We start from the raw sequence: 26746 nt of genomic DNA on the forward strand, positions 1-26746 counted from the left end.
CTTTGGCAGCAGGAGCTAAGCTTAAATGGTAATAATGGTAATAGTCCTAGTGGTAATAGCAGCTGACCCCGCAGGACCACTGGCCCTCTTAAGTGCTATGTGTACTCACTGAAAAGGTTTTGAAGAGCTAGAGAAGGGGGCACCAGAGTGCCAGGTGGGAAGGCGGTCCAGGGGGGCCCCTCTGGAGGGTGCAGGCCCTAGTCCTACCTCCACTGGTCCCTTCTTCTTCCCCTTGTCCTCTCTCCCTTCGCCTACCTTCCCTGGGCCAGAGGAGGAAGCTGAGGCAGGCTAACTGAATGCATAACTTTATTAAATAAATGCTTTGTCATGATAAAAGACAAAGATCAAGGAGTAACATAAATTATAAGTTGAATAAATAGTATACAGTAATCTTCACTTCTTTTAATAAAACGTGAGATCCTCAGGGGTTTTTTGTTTTGTTTTATTTCCTTAGGTACAAAACACTAAACAGGAGGCGAGCTCTTCCACATTCAGGTCATTTTTTTTTTCCCCCGCTTTTTCGTTTTTTTTTTTTTTCCACAAACAGGTTTTGTTTGCTGGTTAATTGTTTTTTTCATCCTTTTCACCAGTAAAGATTATGAGCATTTATTTAAAAACAGGAAAGTCAAAAACAAAAAAAGGAGAGAAGAGCACTATGGTATGTATGTCAAACTATAAAGAACTACAGTAATACGTGCTGTGATTATTGCTGTCTAAAACAAACAAACAAACCGGTAGGCAACTCGGAATCTGAAGGAATCTTGTCTGACAACTGTCTATCCATGTGGGCTACTGTGTGATGATGGTGGTGGACGGTCCGGGACTCGGGCTGGTGGCCGGGGACCAGAGAGGTGGGGTGAGTGGTGCAGAGTGGCTGCCCACCCCCCACCTCCCCTTTCCTCCATCCAAAACAAGTTAAAGAGAGGAGGCCAGAGTCTGTGGAAATAGCTAAACTATATACTCCATTAGGGAACCAAGAAAGGATGCTTAAAAAAAGACACCAAAAACCTACAAGAAAAAAAAAGTAGAGAAAAGTGCAAAATAAGGCTTGCACTTTAGTGGTTTTAAAAACAAAGACAGTACAACGCCCAGTACAACCACCTCTCAAAATACAGCCTCCTCAATCTTGGAAGCCAACTGTGTCTTCTCCAAGACCGGGGCGTTGCTTCTCCTTGGCCCACTCCTCTTTGCAATTCCCATCTGAGCTGGAGCCCTGTGGGGGCTAAGCGGATGGAGGTGGGGCACTGCCCCACGTGGAGGGGGGGCTTGGTGGCCGCATGGTAGCCCTGTGGCTGCTGACGAACTGGGCAGTGGGAGAGTGGTGGTCCAGGCCCGCTTCCCCAGGGGAGGTTGGCCCCACTGGGTTACCATGGAGACCACAGAGGTGGTGATGGGAAAATGGTGAGGAGACAGGAGGAGGGACCGCGCAGGGCCTCCGGTCATTCTCTGAGTTGGGGCTGAATGTCTCCAGGCCTGTCTCTCTAGGCCTGGCTGTCTGAGAAATTTCCAAGTCGCTTCTGTCCCAGACCGCCTGCTTTCCCCGGGTTGAGGCGGGGCGGGGGGTCAGTCCTTGCTGGGACCTCCTCAGTCACCTGGCAGCAGTGGTGGAGACAGGTCTCCTCTGCTGGAGTGAGGCCTGAGTCAAAGGGAGATGGGAAGAGACCTCGTCTTGGCTCTTCTGGCCAATATTTAGATTTGAGGCCACGGAAAACCTGGAGTCTGAGGCCTCTGGGTGAGCAGACAGTGGCCAACAGGCAGCCTGGGGTCAAGAAGGTCCCTGCTTGGAACTTCAGAGCTGGCAGCTCGCCACACCTGCCTGCTCACCACCCTGCCCAGAGAGGCCTCACTTTCCTCAATGATTCCCTCCCCCTGGACTCCCACCCTGGGCTCTGTCTGAAGGTCCAGCATCCTCTAGGGAGTGGCCAGAGGACCAGAGTCTCCCCACCCCCTTTGCAAGCAGAGACTCACAGATTTGGGGTTGTCAGCATGAGCTCTGGAGATCTGAAGACAAGGGTGGCGTTAAAGCAGGCCCTAACCCCCCACCTTGTGGCTGACTGCAAAGAGCCCATGGAAGGAGCCGAGGCCCCTTCAAAGTCCAGTAAACAGTGGGAGGAAAAGACGGCCCCCTCTCAGGAACCAGGAACTGGGTCCAGGCCTTGGTGGGAGGTGGTGGGGTGGGGTCTGCAAATTCCTGGCTCAGTCTTAGGGGGAATGGCACCCCAGTATCCACGTGGCAGTCCCAGTTTAAATGACTGCTGAAGATCCAGAGAAAGAATGGGTGGAGAGAAAAGTGAAGTGGGAAAGGCTGACAATACTGGCCTAAGACGTTGAAGTGTGGGTCGGGGGTTTGGGGACAGTGGCGCAGGAAGGGGCCACGTGGACACACAGCAGGTCAAGGAAGTCCTCACGGCTGCCATCCCATCAGGCCCTTTGTCCAGTGAAGATCAATGCCTCTGCCATCCCAGCTGACTGTCCACTCCGGGGGAGCAGGGGACACTCCCCTACCGAATCCCAGAGCTGCAGGCTTGCCACCAGCTAAAGCGTTTCTGCTCCTTAGCTGTCCCTCTTCACTGTCCCCAAGTTCAATGCTGGAGTAGTCTCCACAGTGTCATGTCGTTGGAGAAGAGTGGAGTGAGCTGTGTTCACAGCGAGAGAGGGTCTCCTTTGCTGTGTCCAAGCCCCGTCTCCTGGCCAGAGTTCTCCATCAGGGCTGCCCATTTGTTGCGGGGGTGGGGGGAGTCAGCAGAGGATGGGAGTTTTCTTGGTTCAGAATCTTGGCTCCCCCAAAGTATCCATTCACTGCTTATTCTGTGCTTTTCTGCCATCTCCCACCCCAGGAAGGAAGCTGGAAGGGGCCAGGGTGGACCAAGAGCTTGAAAGCCTCTCCAGCCTCCGTCCCTTACTGCAGGGTGAAGGCGGGCAGGTGAGCTCGTAGACTCGTCCCTTCCAAACCATGGCTGGTATCTGCTTATCCTTGTTCCTGTCCAGCTCCTACAGTCTAGAACCCACCGAAAGTTTCTCACCTTCTCTGGCTCACAGGGCTGGGTTAAACTCATTTCTCTCTTACAACCTGTTTCCTTTTCTTCTTCTTAAACCTCTCTCCTTCTTCTTATATCCCAGAGGGCTTATCAGGTGGGGACCCAGGGAAGTGTCTCTTGGCTTTGTCCCCTCTTCTTTTTGCTTTGTTCCAAAGCTAGGACAGGGCAGCTAGCCCTCTGTCTCTCCAGCTGTCTGCTCTTCTCTCCATCTACTCTGGCCTGAACAATCACTTTTATTGTTTCCCCGTATTCACACTTTTCACCTCCATCTCCCTCTTGGCCATCTCTCATTTCAGTCTCTCTCCTGCTCTGCCAGCATGAAGGCTGAGGGAGGCTTTCCAAATGCAGGCTCTGTCCAGATGAAATGAAAGCGCTGGGCAGGACCAGGGGGTTGAGCATGGACTGATTGGGTTCTCTGGGTACAGGGTCCAGAGACAGTAGCTTCCCAAGGGTCTAAAGGTGAATGTGACATCCTGGGGAGCTTGGTGGGCGCACTGTTGGGTGTGCTCAGTGACCTAGCTTGGTGGCACATGAGCACACGTGCACATGGGAAATCATGGAAAAAAAAAAAATCAACACAGTGTCCCACAGAGGGCTGAGTTTGCTGCTGCTCATGGGAGGCAGGCAAAACTGGTTTTATGGATTGTGTTAGAAAAACACGGGTTTTCTTGGTTTCCCCAGAATAAGGACGCTCTTCAGCCCCCAGAGGAACTACTTGGAAAAGTTAATGCAAACCTTTGACAGAAAGGAAGGAAGAAAGGGGTAAAAAAAAAAAAAAAGAAAGAAAATAGACTTATATGCCTATATATGACTATATGGAGCCTTGTAGATAAATACAAGCCCACTTTTGTTTCAGCCTATCCTCCCCCACGAAGGCTGTACTAGCTGTGAATTGGATGCAATGAAGGGCTGAAACCACAGGCTTCGTTCGGCGCTGAGTTTCAGCCACCCTGGAAGCACATGGCTTCCCACTATCGGAGTGTGGATTGATTTCTCAGGGTCTGCATGGGGAGTGAAATCCGCACATACTCTTCATATTCATGGATCCGCTTTAGGAACACCTACCATCTAGTATCACTCAGTTATGAATTGGCCTTGTGTTGAGACGGATGGAATGCATTTTTCCTTTGTAAATTGGAGGGAGAGAGAACAGTGCTGAGGTGGGAGGAGAGGAAGGACAGGGCTTGAGCCGTGCGAGCTGCTGGCTGCAGGAGATTGACCCAGGAGAAGCAGTGGCACCTGTTTGCTTCTCTCTTGCCCTGCGACCCATCCAAGCTGGGCAAATTCCAAGCATGGCATCAAAGGCCGTACCTAGGGCCGCACTTGCTCCCGCCCAGATGGCTTCCCCACTCGGGCCAGGGCTGGACGTAAAGATGGATGCTTCTGGCCCAAGCTCTGTTTCTCCTCCTCGTGACTCTCATCCTCCCCTCTCTTACACACGTCTGCTTTCCTCCCTTCTCTTTCTCTTGTTCTTCCTCTCTTGCCCTCCTTGTTCATTCAAACTGTCTCAAAAAGAAAACCTTTTTTTTAAAGGGGGGGGTTGTCTCCTTAGCTTTTCACATCTCTGTTGTTGCCGTTTTCAAAGTTGCGACCTTGCCAGAGATTCCGAGGTCCTCAGTTTCCTCAAATAGATAGATATATGTATTTTTTTTTCCCTTACATGAGATGAAATGAGTGGCGTCCTGGGGTGGAGGGAGGCGCTGGCTGGAGTCGGGGCTGGGGGTGGGATGGGGTGAGGGAAAGATGGGGAGGGGACGCATCACTCAACATTGCTGCTGTCAAAGGTGTGGCACTGAAAGTCCCCGTCCACGTACTCCATGCCCGGCAGCTTCATCCCATACTTGTCCACGCACCAGCAGATGCCACGCTTGCGGCCACGGGAGGGTTTGCACTGGGGTGGGGAGATGGACAGGCCGTGAGCATGGCTGTATCCTGAGGCTCTGCTCCTCCCTGACCCTTTGCCTTCCCTGCCCCAAGACAGACTCTCTTCCCCAAAGAGTTGAGGGCACTGTATCACCGACTCAACTGGACGTGAACTTGAGCAGACTCTGGGAGATGGTGAAGGACAGGGAGCCTGGCGTGCTGCAGTCATAGGGTCACAAAGAGTCGGACACGACTTGGCAACTGAACAACATCAACACCCAACCCTTGGGGTTCTGGTGTCCACATTGCATGGGACAACCCAGCGAAAGGTGCTCATTTAGGCAGCCTGTCCTTGGCTAGCTCTTACAACTTTGTCTTATGTCACCCAAAACAAGTTGGTTTTTACCTCCAACTTGGTATTCTCCAGAGAGCGACATAACTTGATCATGATCATGACGGTGACAATGATGGTAAATTAAATTATTAGATAATGTGGTGGTGGTTGAGCCACTAAGTCGTGTCCAGCTCTTGCTCCTCTATCCATTGGATTCTCCAGGCTAGAACACTGGAGTGGGTTGCCATTTCCTTCTCCAAGGAATCTTCCCAACCTAGGAATGGAACCCAGGTCTCCTGCATTGCAGGCAGATTCTTTACTGACTGAGTTATGAGGGGAACCCATTAAATGACAGCAATAATAATAAAAAGCAACACTTGTATAGCTGTACCATATACAAGACACCACTTAACACTTAACTATGCTGTAGATACTGTTCTAAGTGCTTTACAAAGATGACTCCATTATTCCTCATAATCACGTGAGAACAATAGGTACAGTTATTCTCCATTTTACACAATAAACTAGAGCCAAAGGGACTGGGGTAAGAAGATACAGCTAGTAGGCAGGACACCCAAGGATTCACCCAAAGCTGTCTGGCTCTTGAGCTCTACCTTAGATGTTGCGGTTTAGTCACTAAGTCATGTCCGACTCTTTGTGGCCCCATGGACTGTACCCCATAAGGCTATGCTGTTCATGGGATTTCCCAAGCAAGAATACTGTAAGGGGTTGCCGTACTCTCCTCCAGGGGATCTTCCTGACCCGGGGATCCAACCCACGTCTCTTCCGTCTCCTGTATTGGCAGGTGGGTTCTTTGCCACTAGCACGACATGGGAAGCCCCATATGTTTATGTAAGTGTATCAGAAAATAACACAGACAACATGGGCTGTGACACAGTGACAGAAAGTTTCCTTTTAGATGAACTCAGGTACCTATGGTGAATCATTAAAACATGAGTAGATTACAGTGTAGGTGGGAATGGGGTCAGTCATGATTGTGGTGGGAGAAAGGATACTGGTGTTTGGGGACACAGTGTTGTTAACACAGAAATCCAGGCATTTAGAGGCGGAGATTTGGTGGCGTCAGTGGTAAAGGACACACTGGCCGATGCAGGAGACATGAGACTCAGGTTCCATCGTGGAGGAGGGCACGGCAACCCACTCCGGTATTCTTGCCTGGAGAATCCCATGGACTGAGGACCCTGGCGGGCATGGGGTCCACAGGGTTGCACAGAGTGGGACACGACTGAAGCAACTTAGCGTGCATGCCCTGAACATGGGATATGGGACGGGGCATGCGGCTTTCTTTTTTTCCCCAAGTTTTACTGGAGTCGAGTTGATCTACAGAGCTGTGTTAGTTTCAGGTGTCCAGTCTCTCCAGGAAGTGGAGCTGGGGGCACTGGACGGGCCTGCTTTCTCTTGCAGAGAAGGGGCTTCACGTACGTACCTGCTTTCTCTTGTAGAACCCTTTGCGGTCACAGTTGGGCAGGTACACGGCGCGGGGCACCATGCGCGGGCTGGCTTTGAGCTCCTGCAGGGATGCCTCCATGTGCCTGCGGCAGGGCCCCTGTGTGCGGATCGGAGGCGTGAGAGGCGTGAGAGGCGTGGCCAGACCCCAGGGAGTCACCTAGACGTGCAGAATGCAGTGGCCGAGGTGTGTGGGTCAAGGGTCTGCACGGAAAGTCACCACCTTTTGTCGAGATTAGGTGCTACCCAAGGTCTTCCTCTGCCTCCCCTGCCATGACCCCTGGGTGTATAAAGTGCTACCACACATACTCATTTAGACAGCTGGGGGCCAGGTTAAAAGCTGTAGGTGGCAGAGACTGAGGGTGTGGATATAGAGGGAGATGGAGAGAGGGTCCTTGGGCCTCACCTGCTCGGATTCCTGTCTCAGCTCGGGCGCCGAGATGACCCGGGGGTGGGCGGTGTTCTCAGCTCCCCCCACGAACTTGGACTGGGTCAGCTTCTTTCTGCGATCCTTCTTCACAGCCTCAGCCTTCAGCTCGGAGATGCGGGTGTGCTTGGGCCGGAAGATCTTGGGTGAGTAGGTCTCTTCTGCCATCTCGGAGGTGGTGGGCTCCTCGTGCTCACGGGAGTCTCTCTCTGCGGGGAGAAGCGGGTGGAGGATTAACGTCTGCCGGCTGAGAGCCAACCCTGTGGAGCCCAGAGCTCCAAGCTTTGGAGCGAGGAGACAGGCTCTCTGCACCCTCATGGGGCTGCCCAAACTGCGGAAAGGGGAATGAGAATCAGGACACGAGGCCACACGCCTGTGAGTGGCGGAAAGTCCAGTAGAGCAAAGCAAGGGTGACTTTGTGGAGTAGGAGAGTGCTGGGAAAGTCAAGCTGATGCAAGCAGGGAAGTGACACAGGAGGAAGAGGGCAGTCTGGGGGCAGGGAAGGGACTCGTTTGCTGGGAAGTGGAAATGGAAGTGTTCAGTCCTGTCCTGTCTTCATGACCCTAGGGATTGTAACCTGCCGGGTTCCTCTGTTCATGGAATTCTCCAGACAAGAATACTGGAGTGTGTTAGCCATTCCCTTGTCCAGGGGATCTTTCCAACCTGGGGATTGAACCCAAGTGTCTTGCCTTGTGGGCAGGTTCTTTACCACTTGAGCCATCAGGGAAGGCCCTGTCTGGTGGTGGTGGTAGGTGTGGAGCTGGCTAAATAGATGGGGAAGTGGCTGGAGGAGGGGCTGAGGTGTAAGAACACTGTCTGGAGGTCGAAGCTCTCAGAGGAAAAGGGATTGCCAGGGCGTGGACAAGAGGCCAAGTCCATCCTCTAGCGAGATCTTCCTGCTTTTGGAACTGCTGGAGTTGAAATACATCTGCATTTGAGGAGCCGAGGGTAGGAGGGCCCTGGGGTGTCTGGGCTAGCAGGGTGGGGGAGGAAATCATAGGGAGAACAGGAGGAAGGGACTCCAGAGAGCCAGAATATGGGATCTGGAGGGGATCAGTGCAGGCGCTGGGGGTAGGGGGCATGGGGCCTGAGGCCTTGCTCCCTGCTCAGAGCTGGCCCTGCGCTCTGTGACCTGGGACATAACAGCTCCCGGCCAAGAGCGGCAGACAGCTGGCTGGGGCTGGAGTAGCTATATATAGCAGTGACTTGGTGACAGTCTATACTTAGCTGACTTATGACCTTTAAAGAACCAGGACTTTGTTCATTTATTTGTCGATCTTTTAATTCCACCCCCCACCCCCCAGCCTTTGGCCTGTTCTTGGTCCACAGATTTCCATGAAATTCTCCTCTCACAGGCACCCTCCCCTGGGTCCCCCCTCTCAGCTCCCTGACCCCACCAGACCCAGACTGCTCTTCCCAGGTGGTCAGGGCATGGTCAGGATGCCCAGGGCCAGAGCAGGTGCAGGGCAGGATGGGCGGGGGGCAGGGAGCCCTGTCTTCCCTGCTTTCTTTTCGTTTTCAATTCTGGAAAAAGAAAATAGGGCTTTGGGGTGGCCCCAGAGAGTGGAAATGTTAGTTACTCTTTGTGACCCCATGGACTGTAGCCCACCAGGCACCTCTGTCCATGGGATTCTCCAGGCAAGGATACTGGAGTGGGCAGCCATTCCCTTCTCCAGGGGATCTTCCTGACCCAGGGATGGAACCCCAGTCTCCTGCATTGTAGGCAGGTTCTTTACCATTTGAGCCACCAGGGATGAAGGGAAATCATCCTCTCACTGGGCTCCCCAGGAGGCGAGGAGAGGTGTGGAGAGGGAGCAGTTTGGTGAGAGGAGTTGCATATCCCCAGGGCAGGAGTTCTCAGCCCAGGGGAAGTTCCAAGTGTGTGATGAGGGAGGCATTTGGAGACCCGGCCTCATCTGGTCAGGATGGCAGGTGGCAGAAAGCACCCGAGCACCCATTTGTCTCTAGGCTCAGGGTTTGTCAGATTTAATTGAATGGATGTCCAGCAGATTTAAGCCCCTTTAGGGAAGCTCCCCACCCTAAAGAAGCCTCCAGAGGTGTGCAGTGTTCTGGGTGGTTAGCTGATCTGGGTATTTATCCATAGGAGAAGAAGGGACGTAGTTTCTGGAGAAGAAGGTGGGAGGAGACACACAGCAAAAGAGTGGGCAGGCTCTCCCTGGAGAGAGCCCAGCACTAGGATTTCTGTCCCCTTCTGGCCTTTCACTCCCTTCTCCCACCATGTCCTGCCCTGGGCTCGGCCTCTACTTTATCAAAACCCGCTGGGATGATGAGCCAACATGGCGATGCACTGGGCCCGTAGAGTGGAGCCCTCGGGGGATTAGCTGACAGAGTGAGGTTGTGGCTTAAACCAGCTTTTCTTGGTTGTGGAATGAGCTGCGATGGGAGTAGGAGGCAGGGTGGAACAAGCTGATTTGGGGGACTCGGTACAAAGTGAAAGATTAGGGCTCTGTTATCTAGTAACTCAGGCCCACACCTGAGGCTCCGATCTGGAAGAAGTAGGTGAGGAGAGGAAAAGCTGACCACGGGCTGGTCCCATCTTACTGAGTGAACTGACACGTCACTCAGCCTCCCTGGACATCACCAAGCATCCTGACTGTCACCTGAGTGGTGCGGTAGGGGAGACGGCAAGAGGTGGTTGCCATTGAAAGGTTGGGAGCATTGTGGGGGTGCACGGCCACCCCCTTTCCCAGCTAAGATTGTAGCCAGCTGAAGGGAGGGGGAGTGGGGCCAGACAGCCGGGTGCTGACCAGTGTGTGGAAGAAGGGTGAGCTTTCCCCTGGGGCCACAAGAACATGCTTCCATCCCAGTGGCGCTCTTTCTAGTTCTTAGAGACATCTGGGGGGAGGGTGCCACTCGTTGCCCTCGGCCACCTGTTGTCTCCCTTTGGTCAGAGGGTGTCATCCTCCAGATGCTGCTGCACCTTCTCTTATGGAGCTTCTGGCTCTGGCTTTGGTGGTCGTGCAAGTACATTGGCTAATGCCCCCACCCCCCACCCCACCATCGGCAGCTCTTCTCAAGACCCTTTGTATTTTAGGATCTTCAAGAAGTGCTGTGGGCTGCCCTGAACCTGGAGTCACCTTTCCTGGGAGGAGGACGGGCTGTTCACAACGGTTCAAGAAACTTTAGGGCAATTTACTTAGACCTCTCTCAGTCTTTCCTGTGAAGGTGTTAGCCTTGAGACTAAGCAAGGACAATACTGGGAAACAAAATGTAGATTCTTGTACCTTCTCTGTGTTAGTCGCTCAGTCATGTCTGACTCTTTTTGATCCCATGGACTGTGGCTCACCAGGCTCTTCTGTCCATGGGGATTCTCCAGGCAAGAATACTGGAGTGGGTTGCCATTCTCCAAGGAACTCCAGATACTTTTGCAAACCCTCTGTCCTTCCCCTGGCTTCACCAAGGCAGGGTTCCCTCCCCAGTGTGCAGACTCTTGGGCTGCTTCTGAAGGGCAGGCTTAAAGTTTTGATGTGCTTCCCAGGTTTTGGTGCCACTTAACCCCATGGGACCTATTACTTAGGCAGCGGGGGAGTCAAGTATCAGATACTAATCAGGGTCTTGTGGTCACCTGTAGGTTCCAGAGAGACAGTGGAAAGTTGGATTGGAGCCAGGGCAGGAGCCTGGAATATTAAAGGGCTGGAAAGTAAGACTGGAGCTGGGATGCCAGAGCCAGCTAGGCCTACTCAGCTGCTTTGGGGCCGAGTCATAAATAGGCTTGCAATTTTGGAAGGGTTTAGATTTTGGATAACTCAAGAAGGCAAAGGAGACTGGCAGTTCCTGAGCTGTTTCATCAAATGGAAATGGGTCAGGGTTGCAAAAGGATTTAGGACTTCCTGGTGAAGTTGCGCTGCACATGAATAGCAGTCTCTCAGGTACTTAACAATGCAGTAGGTTCTGGAACTTAGTCAACTGGCAGGTCAGTACCTGCATATGGCCAGTGGGTGGCGGAGGAGACTGATGGCTGCAGGCTTCCTTGTAGGAATTGTAAGCAGTTTTAAAATCTGGATCGTTTTGTGGTTTCCTTCTCTTACTTCTCTGACCACCACCCCAGCCTTCCACTCTCAGCATGCATTTAGAGTCAGGAAGATGGATGTGCACAGGCTGGGAAGGACTTACGTGAAGTGAGGGATGGCAGGGAGGGGACAAGGCCATCAGTGTGTAAACCCTGGCTGTTTCTTTAGTCAACAATGCAAGCATAATGATGAGGGAAAGAAGGTAAGCAGGTCTAGGACCTGCCTTCCTATCTCTAGCTGTCCTTTTGAAAGGATTCTGCAGTGAGTGTTCACTGTTGTCCCGTTCTCTGGGAAGCTGTGGAGGCAGGACCCTTTAATTCAGTGTCTTAAGAAAGCAAGGGCTCTCGCAGCGTCCTGATAGTTGTCTTTAGGCTGAATTCTGATTCTCTGCTCTGTTCTGCCCCTAGTCTTGCCAGCTGGCTCTCTGATGGTACCAGCCCTGCCGTGTTAGGGCAGCCAACTCAGTTTCTGCTTCATTCCTAAGATGCTGCCCATTCATATTGATACAACATCCACTGAGGCACCACCCTTGGCAACCCGAAAAGCTGCTTAAGGACTGTGTCATCCTTGTGTCCCAGTGAACTTTTTCTTTTTGCTGTGCAGCTTGTGGAATCTTGGTTCCCCAACCAGGGATTGAACCCAGGCCCTGGCAGTAAAAACGCTGAGTCCTAACCACTGGACCACCTGTTGAGGGTGTCTGGGGGCAGGCCCAGCTGCTGCAGGCTCAGGTGCATCCCCAGTTGGGGGGGGCACTACTCCTCTCAGCACAAGTGCCAATGCATCTTGCCTCCCCAAGCCCGCCACGGAGACCTGCTGCTATGATTGAAACTACGATCGAACTTTCTACCCTGGGGCTCTTAGTCCTACCCTGGCACCATTAACAGCCTGGGCCCAGTCTGGTCGTTGTTCCCCATGCTATCTTGACTTAACAGTCAAAACTAGAGAAGAACGGATGGATCAGATATTGCAACTTTGCTTACAGAAATTGAAGAAGCTGCAGCGCACTTGGAACTCGCAGTGCAGGAAGGATGTAGGGCTTTGCCAGGCCACCTGGACCTGGGAGAGGAAGAGTCTCTTTTTCTTGCCAGAAGGCAAGAGGGATTCGCCCAGAATTTCTCTGCCAGAAATGAAAAGGGGAGCTGGGTTTCCACCAGCTCTCATTCTAGCTCCCCCTGTGGAGTTCAGACAGTCAGCGTCTTAAGGGCAGAACTTTGTCATTTATCTTAGCCTCTTCAGCACATAGTCTTCAGTAAAGAATCTTGAAATGGAGAGATGTGTGAATCAGCTCATGGGACAAAGTGCAGGTCTAGCGGCAGTTCTGCAAGGCTAGCTGCGGCATGTTGGAGCTAAGTGGATGCCCTGGGGGGTCATGTCACCCACAGACCTGCCTTTAAACACAGGAATTTACTACAGAGGGAACAAGGGGCAGAGAGGGGGCCTCAGGAGCGGGAAGAAGTAGGGTCCCCTACATTTACTGGGCTTCTTTGATCTAAGACTGTGCTATTGAGTACGATAGCCAGCAGCCACATGTGTCTATTGAAAAGAATAAATATTAAATCAGATTACAAATTCAGCTTCTCAGTTGTTTGAGGCACATTTCAATTGCTCGATAGCCACACATGGCTGGTGGCTCCCACGTTGGACAGCAATGATTGAGAACGCTTCCTTCCCTGCAGAAAATTCCACTGGGCAGCTCGTCGGAGGGCCCTGATCCGTGCCTGGGGATGCCTGGATGTTCCGTGCTTCCTCCCCACTTTGCCCTGTTTCCTAGCCAACCTGCAGCCTCCTGCTCTTTGCTACAACATGAGGCTTCTGGGAAAATGATGGATCAACTGTTCACTGTTGAAAAAAAAGTGAAACATGTCTTAGCCTCCTGAAGTCTGACCGTTTCCCAGCTGCAGATGCTAAGAGACTGAATTACATTGTGTGTCTCTGTATAAAAAAAAGGGACAGGGACCGTAGGGAGGGCTGTGAAGCCTCCTAGGGGAGCTGCACTATCCCCAGCCCTGCCCATGACATCCCTGACCAGGGCCTGCCTTGCCCCAGTCTTTCCTGGAAAATTGTTTTCTTTCCTTTGTGGTCAGTAACAGACATGCATATTCTGGGCTCTTTCTTCACCTGAATTATGGGCTGAAAAGGGAAGGAGCACGGACTTTGCAAGAGGAAAAGAAATCCACACAACTGTCATCCAAAGGAACAGTTGCAGGTAGGGAGGAGCTGCAAATAGACATGTGGAGGGAGTCTTGCTGATTTGGGGTATGTGGCAAAGGTGGGGAGCAGATTCAGAGAGTCAGTGACTGGACCTTGAGAGCAATAGGCTTATCCAGCTCTTAGCTCCTTTACAGCCCCCTCTCCATTGCAGGCCAGGAAAACCAACATCTCTATCCTGAGCAGGGAAATAAAGATACCTACAGCAAAGCAGATAAACAGAATCAGGAGTTGGACTACCAGCCCTTGACTGTCAGTCTCCCTTCTTGAGTGGAAGATGGGGCTGCTAGCACTGCTTCACTAAATCCTGGTACAGGTGTATTTTGCTCTCTCTTAGTTGCTTCCTCCCCTCTCCTTGCTTTAGTTTTCTCATCTGACTTATGGGGAGGATGACAACAGCCCTCTCTTCATAGGGTTATGAGGATTCCATGAGTTGTTACGTGCTAGTGAACTCTCAGTACAGGTCTCTGCCGTTGTAAGGACTCTGTTGCCTCCTACCTCCCCTGTTTCCATCATCAACTAAAAATCTGGTTGCTGTGATACGTGGCTGACAGGTGTCTGCTTGTAGATCACGAGGTCTCAGGCGCCTTGGACTGCAGAAAGGTCTGCTGGGAAGCAATGGCTCTACCCTCGTCCCCGGGGAGTCTAGGTTGCCAGCCCCAAGTGAGAGGAACTTTACCCAAGTGCTTCTGAGAAGCAGTTTCCACTTAGAGAACACTGCCTGGAAGTTCGTCCCTTGTGTAACCTCATTCCTTCATGCTGCATTAAGGCACTAGGCCTCCTTCCCTAAGGATGGAGAGAGAAAAGGTGACCTACTACCTTTCACAGTGTAGATGTGGCAAGTGTCAGGTTGGTGACTGTTCCCTAGAATGAAAGAATGGGGTCCCACTCACACATCCTCTAGGTAAAAGAAAGGATCCTCCTCACTTTTTCTCCCTGAGGACGAACTAGGATGCAGGGCCATGACTCTGGTATACATTTCTTGACCCCTGGGCAGCAGCTGGTGATAAATTTACACATGAGAAATACATACTTATGCACAACACCCAGCATGAGTATCTCCAACCAGGTCTCTAGACTTGGGGAAGGTGGAGCATGCTCAGTAAAAATGTCTGTGTCTGTTCCCTATACGCACCCACCGGGAAGCCTGGCATGCTGCAGTCCATGGGGTCGCAAAGAGTCAGAGACGACTTAGCCACTGAGCAGCAACAATGCACCCCCCCCCCCCCCCCAACCAGAAGGTAATGGAGCAGTGAGGTGGGGAGCAGCCTTTCAATGGGGTTAGGGGAGATAATGAGAAGGAGGAAGTGAGGGGCCATTTCTCCGACCTGGCCACACTCCCACTGGCAACTCATCACGGCCCATTCAGAACAGCACAATTTTGCCAAATTCCCTGGAAAGCCCTGCATGACCAGAAGGGGGCGGCAGGGAGCAGATTGTTTGGACTCTGGTCGACGACCCCACCGCCCCGCCCGGCCCCCAGGCCAGGTCCTCCTAAGAGAGACTTGCTAGGGGTCAAACAATCTCCTTTTTGGCAATTAAAGCTCAGACTCTTTTCCTGTTTGACTCTGTTGGAGCAGGAGCAAAGAGTGGAGACAGGTTCCCTTCACAGGTGTGGGAGGGGCTTGCTGGCGGCCTCTGCCTTGTCTGGTTAGGTGCCCACTAGCCAGTGCGGTTTTTGACGCTAGGGCTTCCCCGGTAGCTCAGACAGTAAAGAATCTGCCTGCAGTGTGGGAGACCCATGTTTGATCCCTGGGTTGGGGAGTTTCCCTGGAGAAGGGAATGGCTACCCACTACAGCATTCTTGCGTGGAGAATTCCGCGGACAGAGGAGTCTGGCAGGCTACCGTCCATGGGATCAAACAGAGTGAGACACAACTCAGTGACTAACACTTCACTTCACTTCACTTGTGTGGCCAGTGGGACTGATTTTTAAGATTTATTTTATTTAAGTTAATTTAGACAACCAATACCTTTGGTTATCAGAAAAGTTGTGAATATGTTTGGGACAGCTCAGATATATGAATCAACTTCTTCAACTGTAAATCTTATGAAACCTAAAAATACAGATCAACTTTTCCAATGAAAATTCAGTGTTTGAACTGTGATGTGCTGTAAATGTAAAATACACCTCAGATTTCAAAGACTTAATATGAAAGACAGAATGTAAAATAGCTCATTCAGTTCAGTTCAGTTGCTCAGTTGCGTCTGACTCTTTGTGACCCCATGGACTGCAGCACGCCAGGCCTCCCTGTCCATCACCAACTCCCAGAGTTTACTCAGACTCACGTCTGTTGAGTCGGTGATGCCCCAACCATCTCATCCTGTCGTCCCCTTCTCCTCCTGCCTTCAATCTTACCCAGCATCAGGGTTTTTTCAAATGAGTTCGTTCTCCACGTCAGGTGGTTCATTAGAATGGCTTATTAAATGGTTTATTAAAATAGCCCATTAGAATGGCTTATTTTGAATCTATATGAATATTATTGTGGATATACTGAAAAGATAAACAATTAAATTTCATTTCACCTATTTCTTTTTACCTGTTTTAAAAATGTGGCTGTTAGAAAGCTTGAAATGACATCTGTATGTGGCTTATATTGTACTTCAGTTGGACCATGCTGCTCTGAAGGGTCTGGAATGAGAGGCATCTTCCCTGAGGGACAGGGAGACTGGGGAGCATGCTCAGTACAGCTTTACTGGTACAATCTACACAGTTCAGGATGACGAGGACCCACATAGAACATCACTGCAAGTCAGAATAGGTCACACGGGGCTGGATTCTGAGTGCCGATTCAATTTGGATCTTGCTTTAGGATTTGGCAAGAGAAGGGCTGGTCTCTGATGGTTTAGGATGGGGATCAAAAATGAGATAACCTAGGGGCTTCCCTGGTGCCTCAGTGGTAAAGAGTCTGCCTGTCAATACAGGAGACACAGGTTTGATCCCTGGTCCTGGAAAATCCCACCAAAAAGGGGGAAAAAAAAAAGAGACTACCTATTTAAGGGGCTTCAGGTGAATCCGTGGTAAAAAAATCCACCTGCTGATGCAAGAGATTCAGGTTCGATCCTTGGGTGGGGAAGATCCCCTGGAGATGGAAGTGTGAAACCACTCCAGTATTCTTGCCTGGGAAACCCCATGGACTGTAGCCCGCCAGGCTACTCTGTCCATTGGGCCACAGGGTCCGACACGACTGAGCGTGCACATTTATTTTAGAACCCCGTCCAGGACTTCCTTGGTGGTCTAACCCGTTGGGAAGAGAGTTTTATCTTATCTGCCTCCTTCTTGGGACTCCCCCAAGGGACCAGCTGCCACAGCCTCCAAGGCGTGTGAGAATGGCGCTCAACAACTCCTCAGGTCAACTGGAGGCTTCCAGCTATAATCTGGAGGCCTTCCTTGCCTCTTCTTCAAAAAGAGCTCTGACTGTGTTAAAAAACCTGGCGATCCTCTCTCTCTCTTTCTTATCAACTTTTGTGGCATGTGGTTTTCTCTCTCTGTTTCCGATGTGAAAATCCCCCAATCACTCCCTCATCCCACCTCACCCTACCCCAGCTCGGATCTCAACATCCTGCTGCCCCGCTTTGTGGAAGCTCGTGCTGGAAGAGGCTGGTTCCCACAGGAAGCCGGCTCCTTAGAGACTGTGGATTGCTGCTCAGCCAAGGGGCAGCGAGGGCCTGCCTGCTTGCCCACATCAGGACAGCTCCCTATCATTCAGAAAATGAAGTTTGGCACATGGGGCCTGAAGTCTGGGCTGAACACACCTCTTTCCACCCTCCTTGCCCCGCCGCAGCCCCCATCCCGCACCAAATCACTCGCCTAAGCCAGCCTTGCCTGCAAGACCGTGCAGAAAAGGGGATGGAACAGAACAAGACAGAAAATAAAGGGGTACTGCTTTCTCCACTTTGGGGCCACTTTGCTTCTCCTCAAACGGAGCACTCCCAGTTCTGAGCTCTTATTTCATCTTCACAACATGCCCCCTCTGCCCCTCCTGCAATGAGATGACAGCACTGGGTAATATTTGCCAAAGGCCTCATTGCAGGTTAGACCTGGCCCAGGCCAGAGCCCCAGGGACTTAAGGTATAAAGCCAGGAAGAGCAGAACTAGGACTAGGAGGACTAGGCTCAACCAGATTCTAAGACTGAGCTCTAGCCCTGGCTCTGCCTCTAACCCAGCACCTAATTCTAGGCTTGTGACTTGTACTTTGGGCTTCAGTGTCCTTATCTGTAAAATGAGGGCCTGACTGCCAAGGTGCTGCGATCATGGCAGGTCCCTTCCAGCTGTAGCATTCTTTGGCCAATACCCAGACAATTCCTGGAGAGACACTCGAACCTAGCTAAGCTGAGTGGCCAGGCAGGAAGGGCTACTTCACCTCTGATACAGATTCCCAGTCACTTCTTTGGATTTATATTAAAGAAGAAGAAAAAGACATCATAACAGAAATCATGGAAAGAATTGGAGCTGGAAACTAGAATGGGGAATTCTGTGGGTAGAGGGAGAGGGGAGTGGAAGCTTAGAACTATTTTTGTTTGTTTATTTGCTTACTTATTTTTGCAGATATGTAATAAATCTTACTGTTTTGGAAAACATATTGCCAGGTTACAATTGAAGGATGGTCTCTGGGGATGGTAACTTCTCGACCTACCATAGTAAAAATGCAAAACAGACATGCAAACAAAACCCCACCAGATACGATCCACGTCATGGCAGCCATTCTCTGCTTTTCACTTCCGGTTCCGGTGGGATCTCATAGGTACCTGATCTGTTTACGATGTTCTTCCGGTTTCTGGAGGCAGTGGGCCTGGAGTGTGGTGGTCCCTTCTCCAAAATTTTATTTTCCAAACATTAAATAACCCAGAGTTTTAAATACATCGCTCAAGTACAAAGTAAAAGCTTTAGACAAAAATCACCTTCCTTTCCTGCTAGCTCCTCTCTCCTCCCCCGCCTTAAGGGGACCGAGGGGATTCCGTGGGGATTCCTGCTCCCATGCTCTTTGTTGTAACCTTCTGGTGACCCCTGGCTCCTAGGTCAGCCCGGTCCTCCCTCTGCAGCTGCAAGCCCACCTGCCTGCTCAAATCTGACCCTGAGCCCCAGGACTAGCACAGCTGCTCTGATTGAAAAGCCAAGCCCCCTGGGGATGTCTTGGAGTTGGGGGATGGAGAAGGGGGTGGGATAGAAAAGGCGGTGGGATGGGAGGGAGGGATAAGAAAGGAGGGGGGAGAAAAAGAGAAATGGAAAGAAAATGAACTCTCACTGTGGCCAACTGTGCGTGCTCTTCCAGTCTGAGCTGACACAGCAGAAAGAGGAGGAAGGGAAAGGAGTGGGGAGGCAAGAAAAGTCAAGTTAAAAGCGCCCTCTTCTTGTCTTCCCAGTTCCCATTTTGGTTGGCTCAGGGCACAACCAGCCTCTCAAAGACTTGTTTCAAAGGGAGGGGATAGGGGTGGGAAAGGAATCTGGCTCCTTCAGTTTTCCATCTTGTTCAATCCAGACACAAATTTGGCCAATAAACCTAACCCTGGAACTTGATTTCAACAGGGCATTTGGACTAGGCTGGGAATGGAAGCCAGGGTGATGGAGGGCCAAATCCCTCAAAGAGGCAAAGGCTGAATGCATTTTTATTTAGGTAATTTTTCTTCTTTCCGAGAAGCATATTTTCTGCTCTTCCCCTCTTATTTCTCAATGACAGAACTGAAACCCAGCACCCACATCTCCCTGTATCCCAAACTTAATGTCTCACAAGCACAAGAAAGATCTTCCAGACACGGGTAAAGTATGTGGGCCAGTAAAGCCACAAGGCTCTTTCTCCAAAGAATGCCAGAGCAAAGCTCGGTCCTTCCCCAGACTCGACCCAGCTCACCCATATTTATTGAGCTTGGTCCAATAAATAGCTCCAGCCCTCATACACACTGCCCTCTGTTTCTATATCTATCTCTGCCCCTGAACTGGCCAAAATAAAATGCAGGGCCCGGAGCGCTCCCAGGACCCGGCTCGAAGGCGCACTCCCTCTCCCGTTGCCCAGCAACGCGCCTAGCAAAACACCAGTCCCCGCCGGCCCTGCTCTCTTCCTCCCACAAGCTTTGGCGGCTAGCCATCTCTCTCTCCTTTGCTCCCCATTTCTGATTCTAGAAATGCACTTTTTTTTTTGTTGTTGTTGAAAAAACCCTATAGCTATCTCTCTATACACATATTTTTGGTTATATGTGTATATGTACATACGTCATCTATGTCTGTCTCTAAATTTACATCGGAAGGGGCAAATCCCAGTTCACACTGCTCGATATTGGTAGAGAGGCGTGGCGGTTGGATGTCGGGGGTCAGCAATTTTGGCCAAAGGAGCCGACACTCTCCTCCCTCTTCTCTGTTCGTTTTCCTCTCTTTAAGTACTGTCGCTGCACCATCTCCGACTTTTGGGAGACCCACCCAAGCTGAAAAACTCCAGCCAGGAGGGCCCACTCCCATCCCATCTGTCTGGGAGGAAGGCGTCAGTTCCAGCTACCGGTCAAGGGCAGCCATCCAGCAACCGGAGCGGATCAGGCACCTGCTTTAGGCGAGGTGGAGTCTTTCAGAGGGGTTGGGATGGGTGGGGGGAGGAGGCGGAGGCCGCTCCGTGCTTCAAGGCACTTTGAAGGTGGGGGCTGAGGAAGGGGCTGCAGAGAAGTCTAAAGGGCATCTCATCTTGCTTGGAACAAAAGCCCTTGTGTGTGTGTTGGGGGTGGGGAGGGGTTGGGATTGAACTGGAAAGTTGGATGCGCCAGTTTGCTCTCCCAGCAATTGCGCGCGCTCACCCTCCACACCAACCACATCACACCAACCACACGGCTGGGCAAATAAAAGTGGGGCCAGAATGCGGCCAAGCGATACCTTGCATACTTTCGCTGTGACCGGATTGTTACCCAGAGCTCTCTCTCCCAAGCCAGGAAATCGATTCATGCCTTTCCCCCCCTCGGTGCCGGTGCTAAGCTTTTCCACACATCTCACAAGATGAAGGGAGGTGGGGCGGGACCGCCTTTGAAAATTGGCTCTTAATAAAAATAACTTCACCAACCGTCCTCAGGGGCCTCCGGGACCTGCACATTGCCCTCTCCCTTTTTTGCTGGCCGTGAACTGGAGAAACGCTACCTCTTGCAAAGCTGGACAGACAAAACCTGCAGGGTTTGCGGGAATCCACGTCGAGCCCAGGAAAGCTCTCGTGCCTCTCTTCTCAACCGCAGACGCACTCCTTTCCTACATGAGAGTGTCTGTAGTTTACAGTTAAGACAACTCGTGTTGGGGTGCTCGTAATGGACGGAGATAGGAGGGAAAGGCATTGTCCCAGTAAGAAGATACCTTACAGAATAAATGCAATTTAGCCAAGTCTTAACCCCTTTGGGGGAGGACCAATGCTCAGAACCCAGACTTTTGTGTATAGTTCATTAAACTTAAAAAAAAAAAATCAAGTAACTTTCCAAGAGGAAGCCGAAGTGTTTCAATTGAACAAGCAGCTCTGTCAACCTTTTAAACTCCAGAACTGAGAATTTGGGGGCGGGGCAGCCTGGGGGCGGGGCTACTTGGAGGTGGAGGGGAGGCGCCTGGTGCGTGGCTTTTCCGTCTCCGCCCCCTTGATTTTGCATTCTGCATTTCCAGGGCCCCTCTTCCATTTACACCACACCCACTTGTGATCTGGCTTGAGAGCTCGAGGGGCGACGCGACAGCGTGGGGGATTAGCACTGGCGGGGAAGCCGCGGTGTCTGAATTTCACATCTCTTCTTGTTTCCCAGCCCTATATCTACCTTTCTTCCTAGGTAAAATCTGAATAGGAGCAGGGGAAAGGAGCTCGATTCAGGAACAGCCAGCCCTGGAACATCAAGCCCACCTTTCCCATTCCTTTCCCTCACTACCCCCACCCCCCCGCCCCCGACTTGCTCCACCTCCCCGCCGCCTCTGAGCTTGCCCAAAGTCACCTTTCCTTTCCTGGGAGGAAAAAGAGATATTTTGCATTTCAGTATCTTTTACATACGACCAGTCAATCGCATCAAGTCAAGAGCAATGAGTGTGCACGTGGGAGGGGCATCAAAGCCCCCGCCCCAAAGGCAAGAGCTACCAAGGGTGCGTGCGTGCGTGTGTTATGTGTGCACGTGAGTGTGCGTGTGCGCCCGTGTGGGGGGGGGCGGGGTAGGAGAATAGAAACGTCAAAGACGGACTGGTAGGGGGGTGGGGGGCTGGGAGGGACAAAGGTAGAATTAGCACCGAAAACCGGTAACGCCTCTCTCTCCAGGTCCCCAGTTGAAGCAATATTTTAACAAAAGGCATTTTTTTTTCAAGTTCAGAAAAAAAACAAAACCCACAGCATATTGGAGGTGGTGGAGAGGGAGTTGATCATATAAGATGCACACTTTCGGACTGGAGATTGAGTACCTGAGGATTTGCATCTAGAGAAGAAATAGGAGCTCAGAGTCACCGTTTAGTCGAGGGGGGAGGGGTGGGGTGAAGAAGGTGGGGGTAGGGACGAGGAGAAGGAGCGAAAACCCGGAGAGGCTCGGCTAGACCGACTCCTGGGGTAGCAGGATCGGCTGGGGCTCCGATTCCGAAGTGCAGGGACCCTCCCCGCCCTCCTCTCGGCCAGCACCCCGGCTCTAAGCCACTTGCTGGGCAGAGCGCTCGGGGCCAGCCTGTCCCGTGCCCCCCCACAACCACCCCCCCGCCCCCGCCCGTGCGCCGTGTAGCTGTCTGGCACACGGAGCGCGCTCACCGATCTTGGCTTGCTCGCGGTAGCTCTTTTCGTTCAGGCAAACCCCGCGGCCGTGCAGCAGGGCGTGCAGCGGCTTCTCCTCGTCCTGCCGGGGGAGGCAACGCAGCCCCTGGGCGCAGCGCTCAGTGTAGACGCCGCACGACTGCCCCTCGGCCAGGGCGCAGGTCATGCAGCAGCCGCAGCCCGGCTCCTTGACCAGCTCGCAGCCCAGGGGGCTGGGGGGGCACATGGAGAGGGCTTTCTCGTCGCAGGGCTCGCAGTGCACGAAGGAGCCCAGACCCTGGGCCGGCCCCGCACAGGCGGCCAGAAGCAGGAGGAGCGCGGTGAGCACCATCTTTTCCGAGTCTCCCCCTTTACCTGGGGCGGGGCAGGAGCGCGAGAGTGCAGGGAGAGAGGGGCCAGGAGGGAGCGCGGAGCAATGTTCTTTTTTGAAAAAAATTTCTGGCAGGTAGAGCAGGTGCCCTCCCCCGGACAATTGCAAAATGTAGGGAGCGATGGAGGGCTGGAGTGCCTGCAAGCAAGTCTCAATTGCAAAGATTACAGACTTGCAACAGGTAGGGGGAAAGGGAGCAGCGCCAGGTGCATGCAGAGGAATCGGAGGCTGGAGAAACAAATCCCCTTCCCCACGAGTCTGACCTGGTCAGAATTGCGGCGGGGGAGCCAAAAATGGTTCACCCCCCAACAACCACCGGAAAAAAAGAGCTCGGAGGCTGTGAGAGAGGCAGTGGGGGGGGGGGGGCGGGAGAAAAATAGATTTCTTCTTCAAAATTTTTGTTTAAAATCTCAAAGTACACCCTGCTCCTTTCTAACCCTCAGCTGCCAGCGGCGCGCGGCTGCTGCGGAACAGGTAAGAGGCGGCGGCTGCAGCCGCGAAGGCGGAGGAAAAATGTGGAAATCAAGAAATTAAAAAAAAAAAAAAAAGAAAAAACACACCAAACCCCCAACACCTCTTTTCTCCCACTCTGCTAGCACCTTTTCGAAATTCGCAGGTTCTGCGTGAAGCCCGAAGAAAGGTGCAAACGGAGGAGAGGGTAGTAAAGAAGAGGGGGGAAAAAGGAAAAAAAAGGAAAAAACCCACACCGCTTTGCAGCTCTTTCCTAGCTCTTTTTCCCCCGGCAGAAGTTTCCAAAGAGACTACGGGCTCCGGTTGAGCCGGCGCTTTTAAATAGACGGCCCCTGGCTGCCAGCCAGTTTGTAGCTGCAATTTGAGCTCCCCAACACCCAACCCAGGCAAGGATGCCAAGGAGTACAAACTCACACGGGGTGGGGGTGGGGAGAGGCCTTCTAGACACACGGGGGCTCCCCTTCGCTGCCTGAACAGCTCCCTCCTCTCCCTAGAATGGAAGAAAGTGATGAGGGGACGGGGGAGGGGGGCTCGGGGAACAGGGCTGGAGCTGCCCAGAGAGGGAGAGGAGGTGGGGGTCGAGGGGGAGAATTCTTGCAGCGCGGTGGATACAATAAGGAGCAACTCATCTCCCGTCCCTCCCACCCCTTAGCTAGCCAAGGCGCAGGCTGGAGGGAGAAGAATTTTCTTATTAGCCAACTGGATATATAGAGTGCCCAAGAAATGCTCCCTTAGCTTTGGGAAATGGCTGTCTGCTGGTGTCTGAGTGACCAAGTAAGGGTGTGTGTGTGTGTGTGTGTTGGAATGGGTGTTAGTGTAAGATGGCCAGCGATGGGTGGTGAGGGGAAATAGAAAAGAGACACTAAATTCCCCCCTAAAAATCTGGGGAAGGGGATTTAGTCTAGTGTTTCTGTTGCTGGTGAAGTGACTGTCTTTGGTTGTAGGGGGAAGGGGCCGTTTTTCTTTAGCTACACTGTTGGCCCAGGGAAGCTCTGTGTGTGTGTGTGTGTGTTGTGTGTGCATACTGTGTGTACTTGCACCAAGGGACATTCATAGCAGCAGCATCATAGGCAGCACTGAGCTACAGAGACTGGCACTTGGGAGGAAATGCTGGTTCTGAAAATCGTGCCCGGAGGCCCCCTGTGTCCTGCCCTGCTGTGGGGTTGTCAGAGACAAGGAAGGCAGAGTGGAGTGATCCTCCCCCTCCAGGTTCTTTGAAAGGAGTATTTCTATGGGGCCACAGCCCTGGAGGGCATAGGTAACAAACCAGAGGGACCCCAGGTTATGAGGGACCCACCTGGGAGCAGGCATAGCCCAGGAATTGGAGCTGCTGGCGTACCGCAAGACCAGCAGATCCCGACGGGAAACACCGTGATCCCTTTTCAAACCTCAGAGGATCTCTGGGAATCCTAGGAACCCTTCTTTCCTTAGTGAAAGGAAAGAAAGTGAATGCCTTCAAAGAAGGAAGGTGGGGGTTTTAGTGTTTCCCTGCACTTGGCATGGGGGTGTGGCCTTCGGAGCCCCATCTGAGGGCTGAGCAGCTGTGGCTGTCCTGTTTGGGGGAACTTGGGTCAGCACTGTCAGCCCTTTTACATTTCTCGTCGTCGTTGCTCTGGAAGGGCTCTAACTTCCCTTTGGAGAAGGGGTTGCATTTCATGAAGTTTGCCACTAGACTGCACCCTCCTCTACGATAAGAATTGCTTCTGCTGGTAGAAAATAATTGTCTTCCCGGTTGGGTTCAGAAGCATCTCACTCTATGCTGTTAACACCCTCAGATCCTGATCTCTCTTCCTACTTACCTACTTGCTGAAAGGCACATTTTAAAATCAAGGCAAAAATTTTAAGTTTTCTTTTGTTTATATTGCCAGAGGGGCTTTAAGTGTTGGCTGGGAGAGGGAGGAGGAGCTGTGTGTAATGATTAAAAAAAAAAGCAAAAGCAAGCAAGGCTCGTTAGTATTGCTTCTCCTCTGTGTCTAGGGGCTCGGTAAGGTAGGAGGAAAAGTAATATTCCCAACTCTGGTTGGAATATTTGAGGAGTGAGGGAGATCACGTATTATTTTCCCCTTTGTGTCAGGTTCGGACAGGGTGTTGTGTGTGTCCCGGCCCCTGCTCCTATTTCTGCACCGACTCCGCGGCAAAGCCGGCTCTGGGCACACTGGTAGCATTTCAGATGAATGGGGAGATTGTGGTGCTGCTTCCAGAGAAACATGAGTTGCCTAGTTCCAGCCACCCTCTATTCTGAGAGAGACGGCCTCAGTGACACGTCTTTTTGTCTAGCCGACTTCCAGTGGCTGGAAAGTAAAATGTGTGAAGACAGGTAAAAGGGAGAGGGGATGATTCACAGAGAAGACGAAAAGGGTAGAGAGAAAGGAAGCCAGAGCTGGTCTGTGGGGCAGGGCGGCACGGGGCCAGGGAGAGTGAGAGGGGTACTGTCTCTCCATGGAGAAACAGGCTTATGTCTTGAGAGGTTGACAGTTTGCTGATGGGACAGAATCTGCCATCCAAGGGACCCTCAGGTAGGCAGGCTCCCTGGGAGGGCTTAAGAGAGAACTTTCTCGGTAGCCTGGGCTAGTCTATGGTAATTTGGCTCAAAGATGGGCTCCTGGCCGGATGGCTGTGCCCCTAAGAGCTGGTGATTAACATCTGACAGTGGACTGGAAGGTCTGTTCCAGGATATTGGATTATGGGAGATGCCTTGGAGCCTTTCTTGATTCCATTTTCCCCTCCCCTGAGTTCTGAAGCCTTAGACCTGTCACAAGCACCTTTAGAGGATTGCTTTTGGGGAAAAAAAAGTTTGCATCAATGAATTTAGTTTTGTGGTGGGGAGGAGGGGTGGCACATTTGTGCCTGCCAGATTCAAATATTAAAAAGCTGGGGTCCCTTTCCTCCTTCTCTGTCAAGAGCTTCCCAATACTGCTTTCCAGGCAGTATTGATGCCTTTCAACTACATCTTTCTTGGAAAAGTAAGAAGTTAAATATCATTCACTTGTGTCCAGTTCCCCAGAGATCACCTTTTCCCATCCCTTTAAATGATTAACCAAATATCTTAAGAAATGCAACCCAGTAAAAGATTTGTGCTTCTGTATGGACAACTTTTTCAAGGGTACATAGCATTTGTGTTCTATAAAGTTTGAGTCCTTTCCTGTGGTCATTTTTTATGAGTTTCTAGGTGATTTTTGAGTCCAGGGTGATGTGTGATGACTTGGGGAAGCAAGGCTTTTAATGGGACATGAAACATCATGGATTCTTCTGATTGGAGAAGAAAAATGTTAGCTAAGGATTTTGTCTTTATTCACTCCTAGTCATTGCTCTCCCCTCTGTCCTCGACAGATTTGCCTAAACTGTGAGTTATTATTCCTTTTTAAAGGTCCTATGGGATTGACTGGTCCCTTTCCCAAAGGAAAATGCCTTTTCACAGTGGGCGTTTCAATGCTGCTGCTTCATCCTGGTCCAAATCTAAGGTACAGTGACCCTTAAGAAATAAAGTCTCCCCAGTCACCCAGGTCCTGTGCGTTCCCACTCCCCAAGATTAGGGAAATTCAGCAAGATTGAGATCTGTGCAGAAGAGCTACTTAAGGCAGCTTTGTTGTAGTGATGGGGCTGAAGGCTAGGTGGCAGAATGGATACATCATTTAAAACACGCCTCCTTAGGAGAAGGAAAAGAAGCTGACCCTGGTGGAAGTCTGACAATAGGAATAGGGGCAGGGGAAGCAACAGCACGGATGGACAGTCGTATCAAGGACCCTGGGGTGCACTGTCCACCACCCCAGCCTTGGCACCGCACTTTGCTGTGATAGCACCAGTCCACCTGGAGC

At 51.7% G+C, this 26746-nt stretch overlaps 1 protein-coding gene across 1 annotated transcript; it reads right to left on the reverse strand.

Moving 5' to 3' along the window:
- Positions 1 to 426: 426 nt before the first annotated feature.
- Positions 427 to 23546, reverse strand: IGFBP5 (insulin like growth factor binding protein 5). The gene is made up of 4 exons (XM_069574529.1): positions 22088 to 23546; positions 7109 to 7338; positions 6683 to 6802; positions 427 to 4929 (listed from the first exon to the last, which is right to left on the reverse strand). Exons 1-4 carry the CDS (start codon positions 22419 to 22421, stop codon positions 4798 to 4800), a joined length of 816 nt encoding a protein of 271 aa, XP_069430630.1. The 5' UTR covers positions 22422 to 23546; the 3' UTR covers positions 427 to 4797.
- Positions 23547 to 26746: the final 3200 nt, after the last annotated feature.

The sequence above is a fragment of the Ovis canadensis genome, chromosome 2 (assembly GCF_042477335.2).
Source record: "Ovis canadensis isolate MfBH-ARS-UI-01 breed Bighorn chromosome 2, ARS-UI_OviCan_v2, whole genome shotgun sequence".
In the NCBI taxonomy this organism is placed as follows: domain Eukaryota; kingdom Metazoa; phylum Chordata; class Mammalia; order Artiodactyla; family Bovidae; genus Ovis; species Ovis canadensis.

What these genes read in the sequence shown, in the direction of transcription:
- IGFBP5 (XM_069574529.1), bottom strand. Translation starts at nt 22,421, where the DNA reads ATGGTGCTCACCGCGCTCCTCCTGCTTCTGGCCGCCTGTGCGGGGCCG. An exon ending in CCGCGAGCAAGCCAAGATCG is followed by an intron (nt 7,339 to 22,087) that starts GTGAGCGCGCTC and finishes TTCTCCCCGCAG; the next exon opens with AGAGAGACTCCCGTGAGCAC. An exon ending in TGAGACAGGAATCCGAGCAG is followed by an intron (nt 6,803 to 7,108) that starts GTGAGGCCCAAG and finishes ATCCGCACACAG; the next exon opens with GGGCCCTGCCGCAGGCACAT.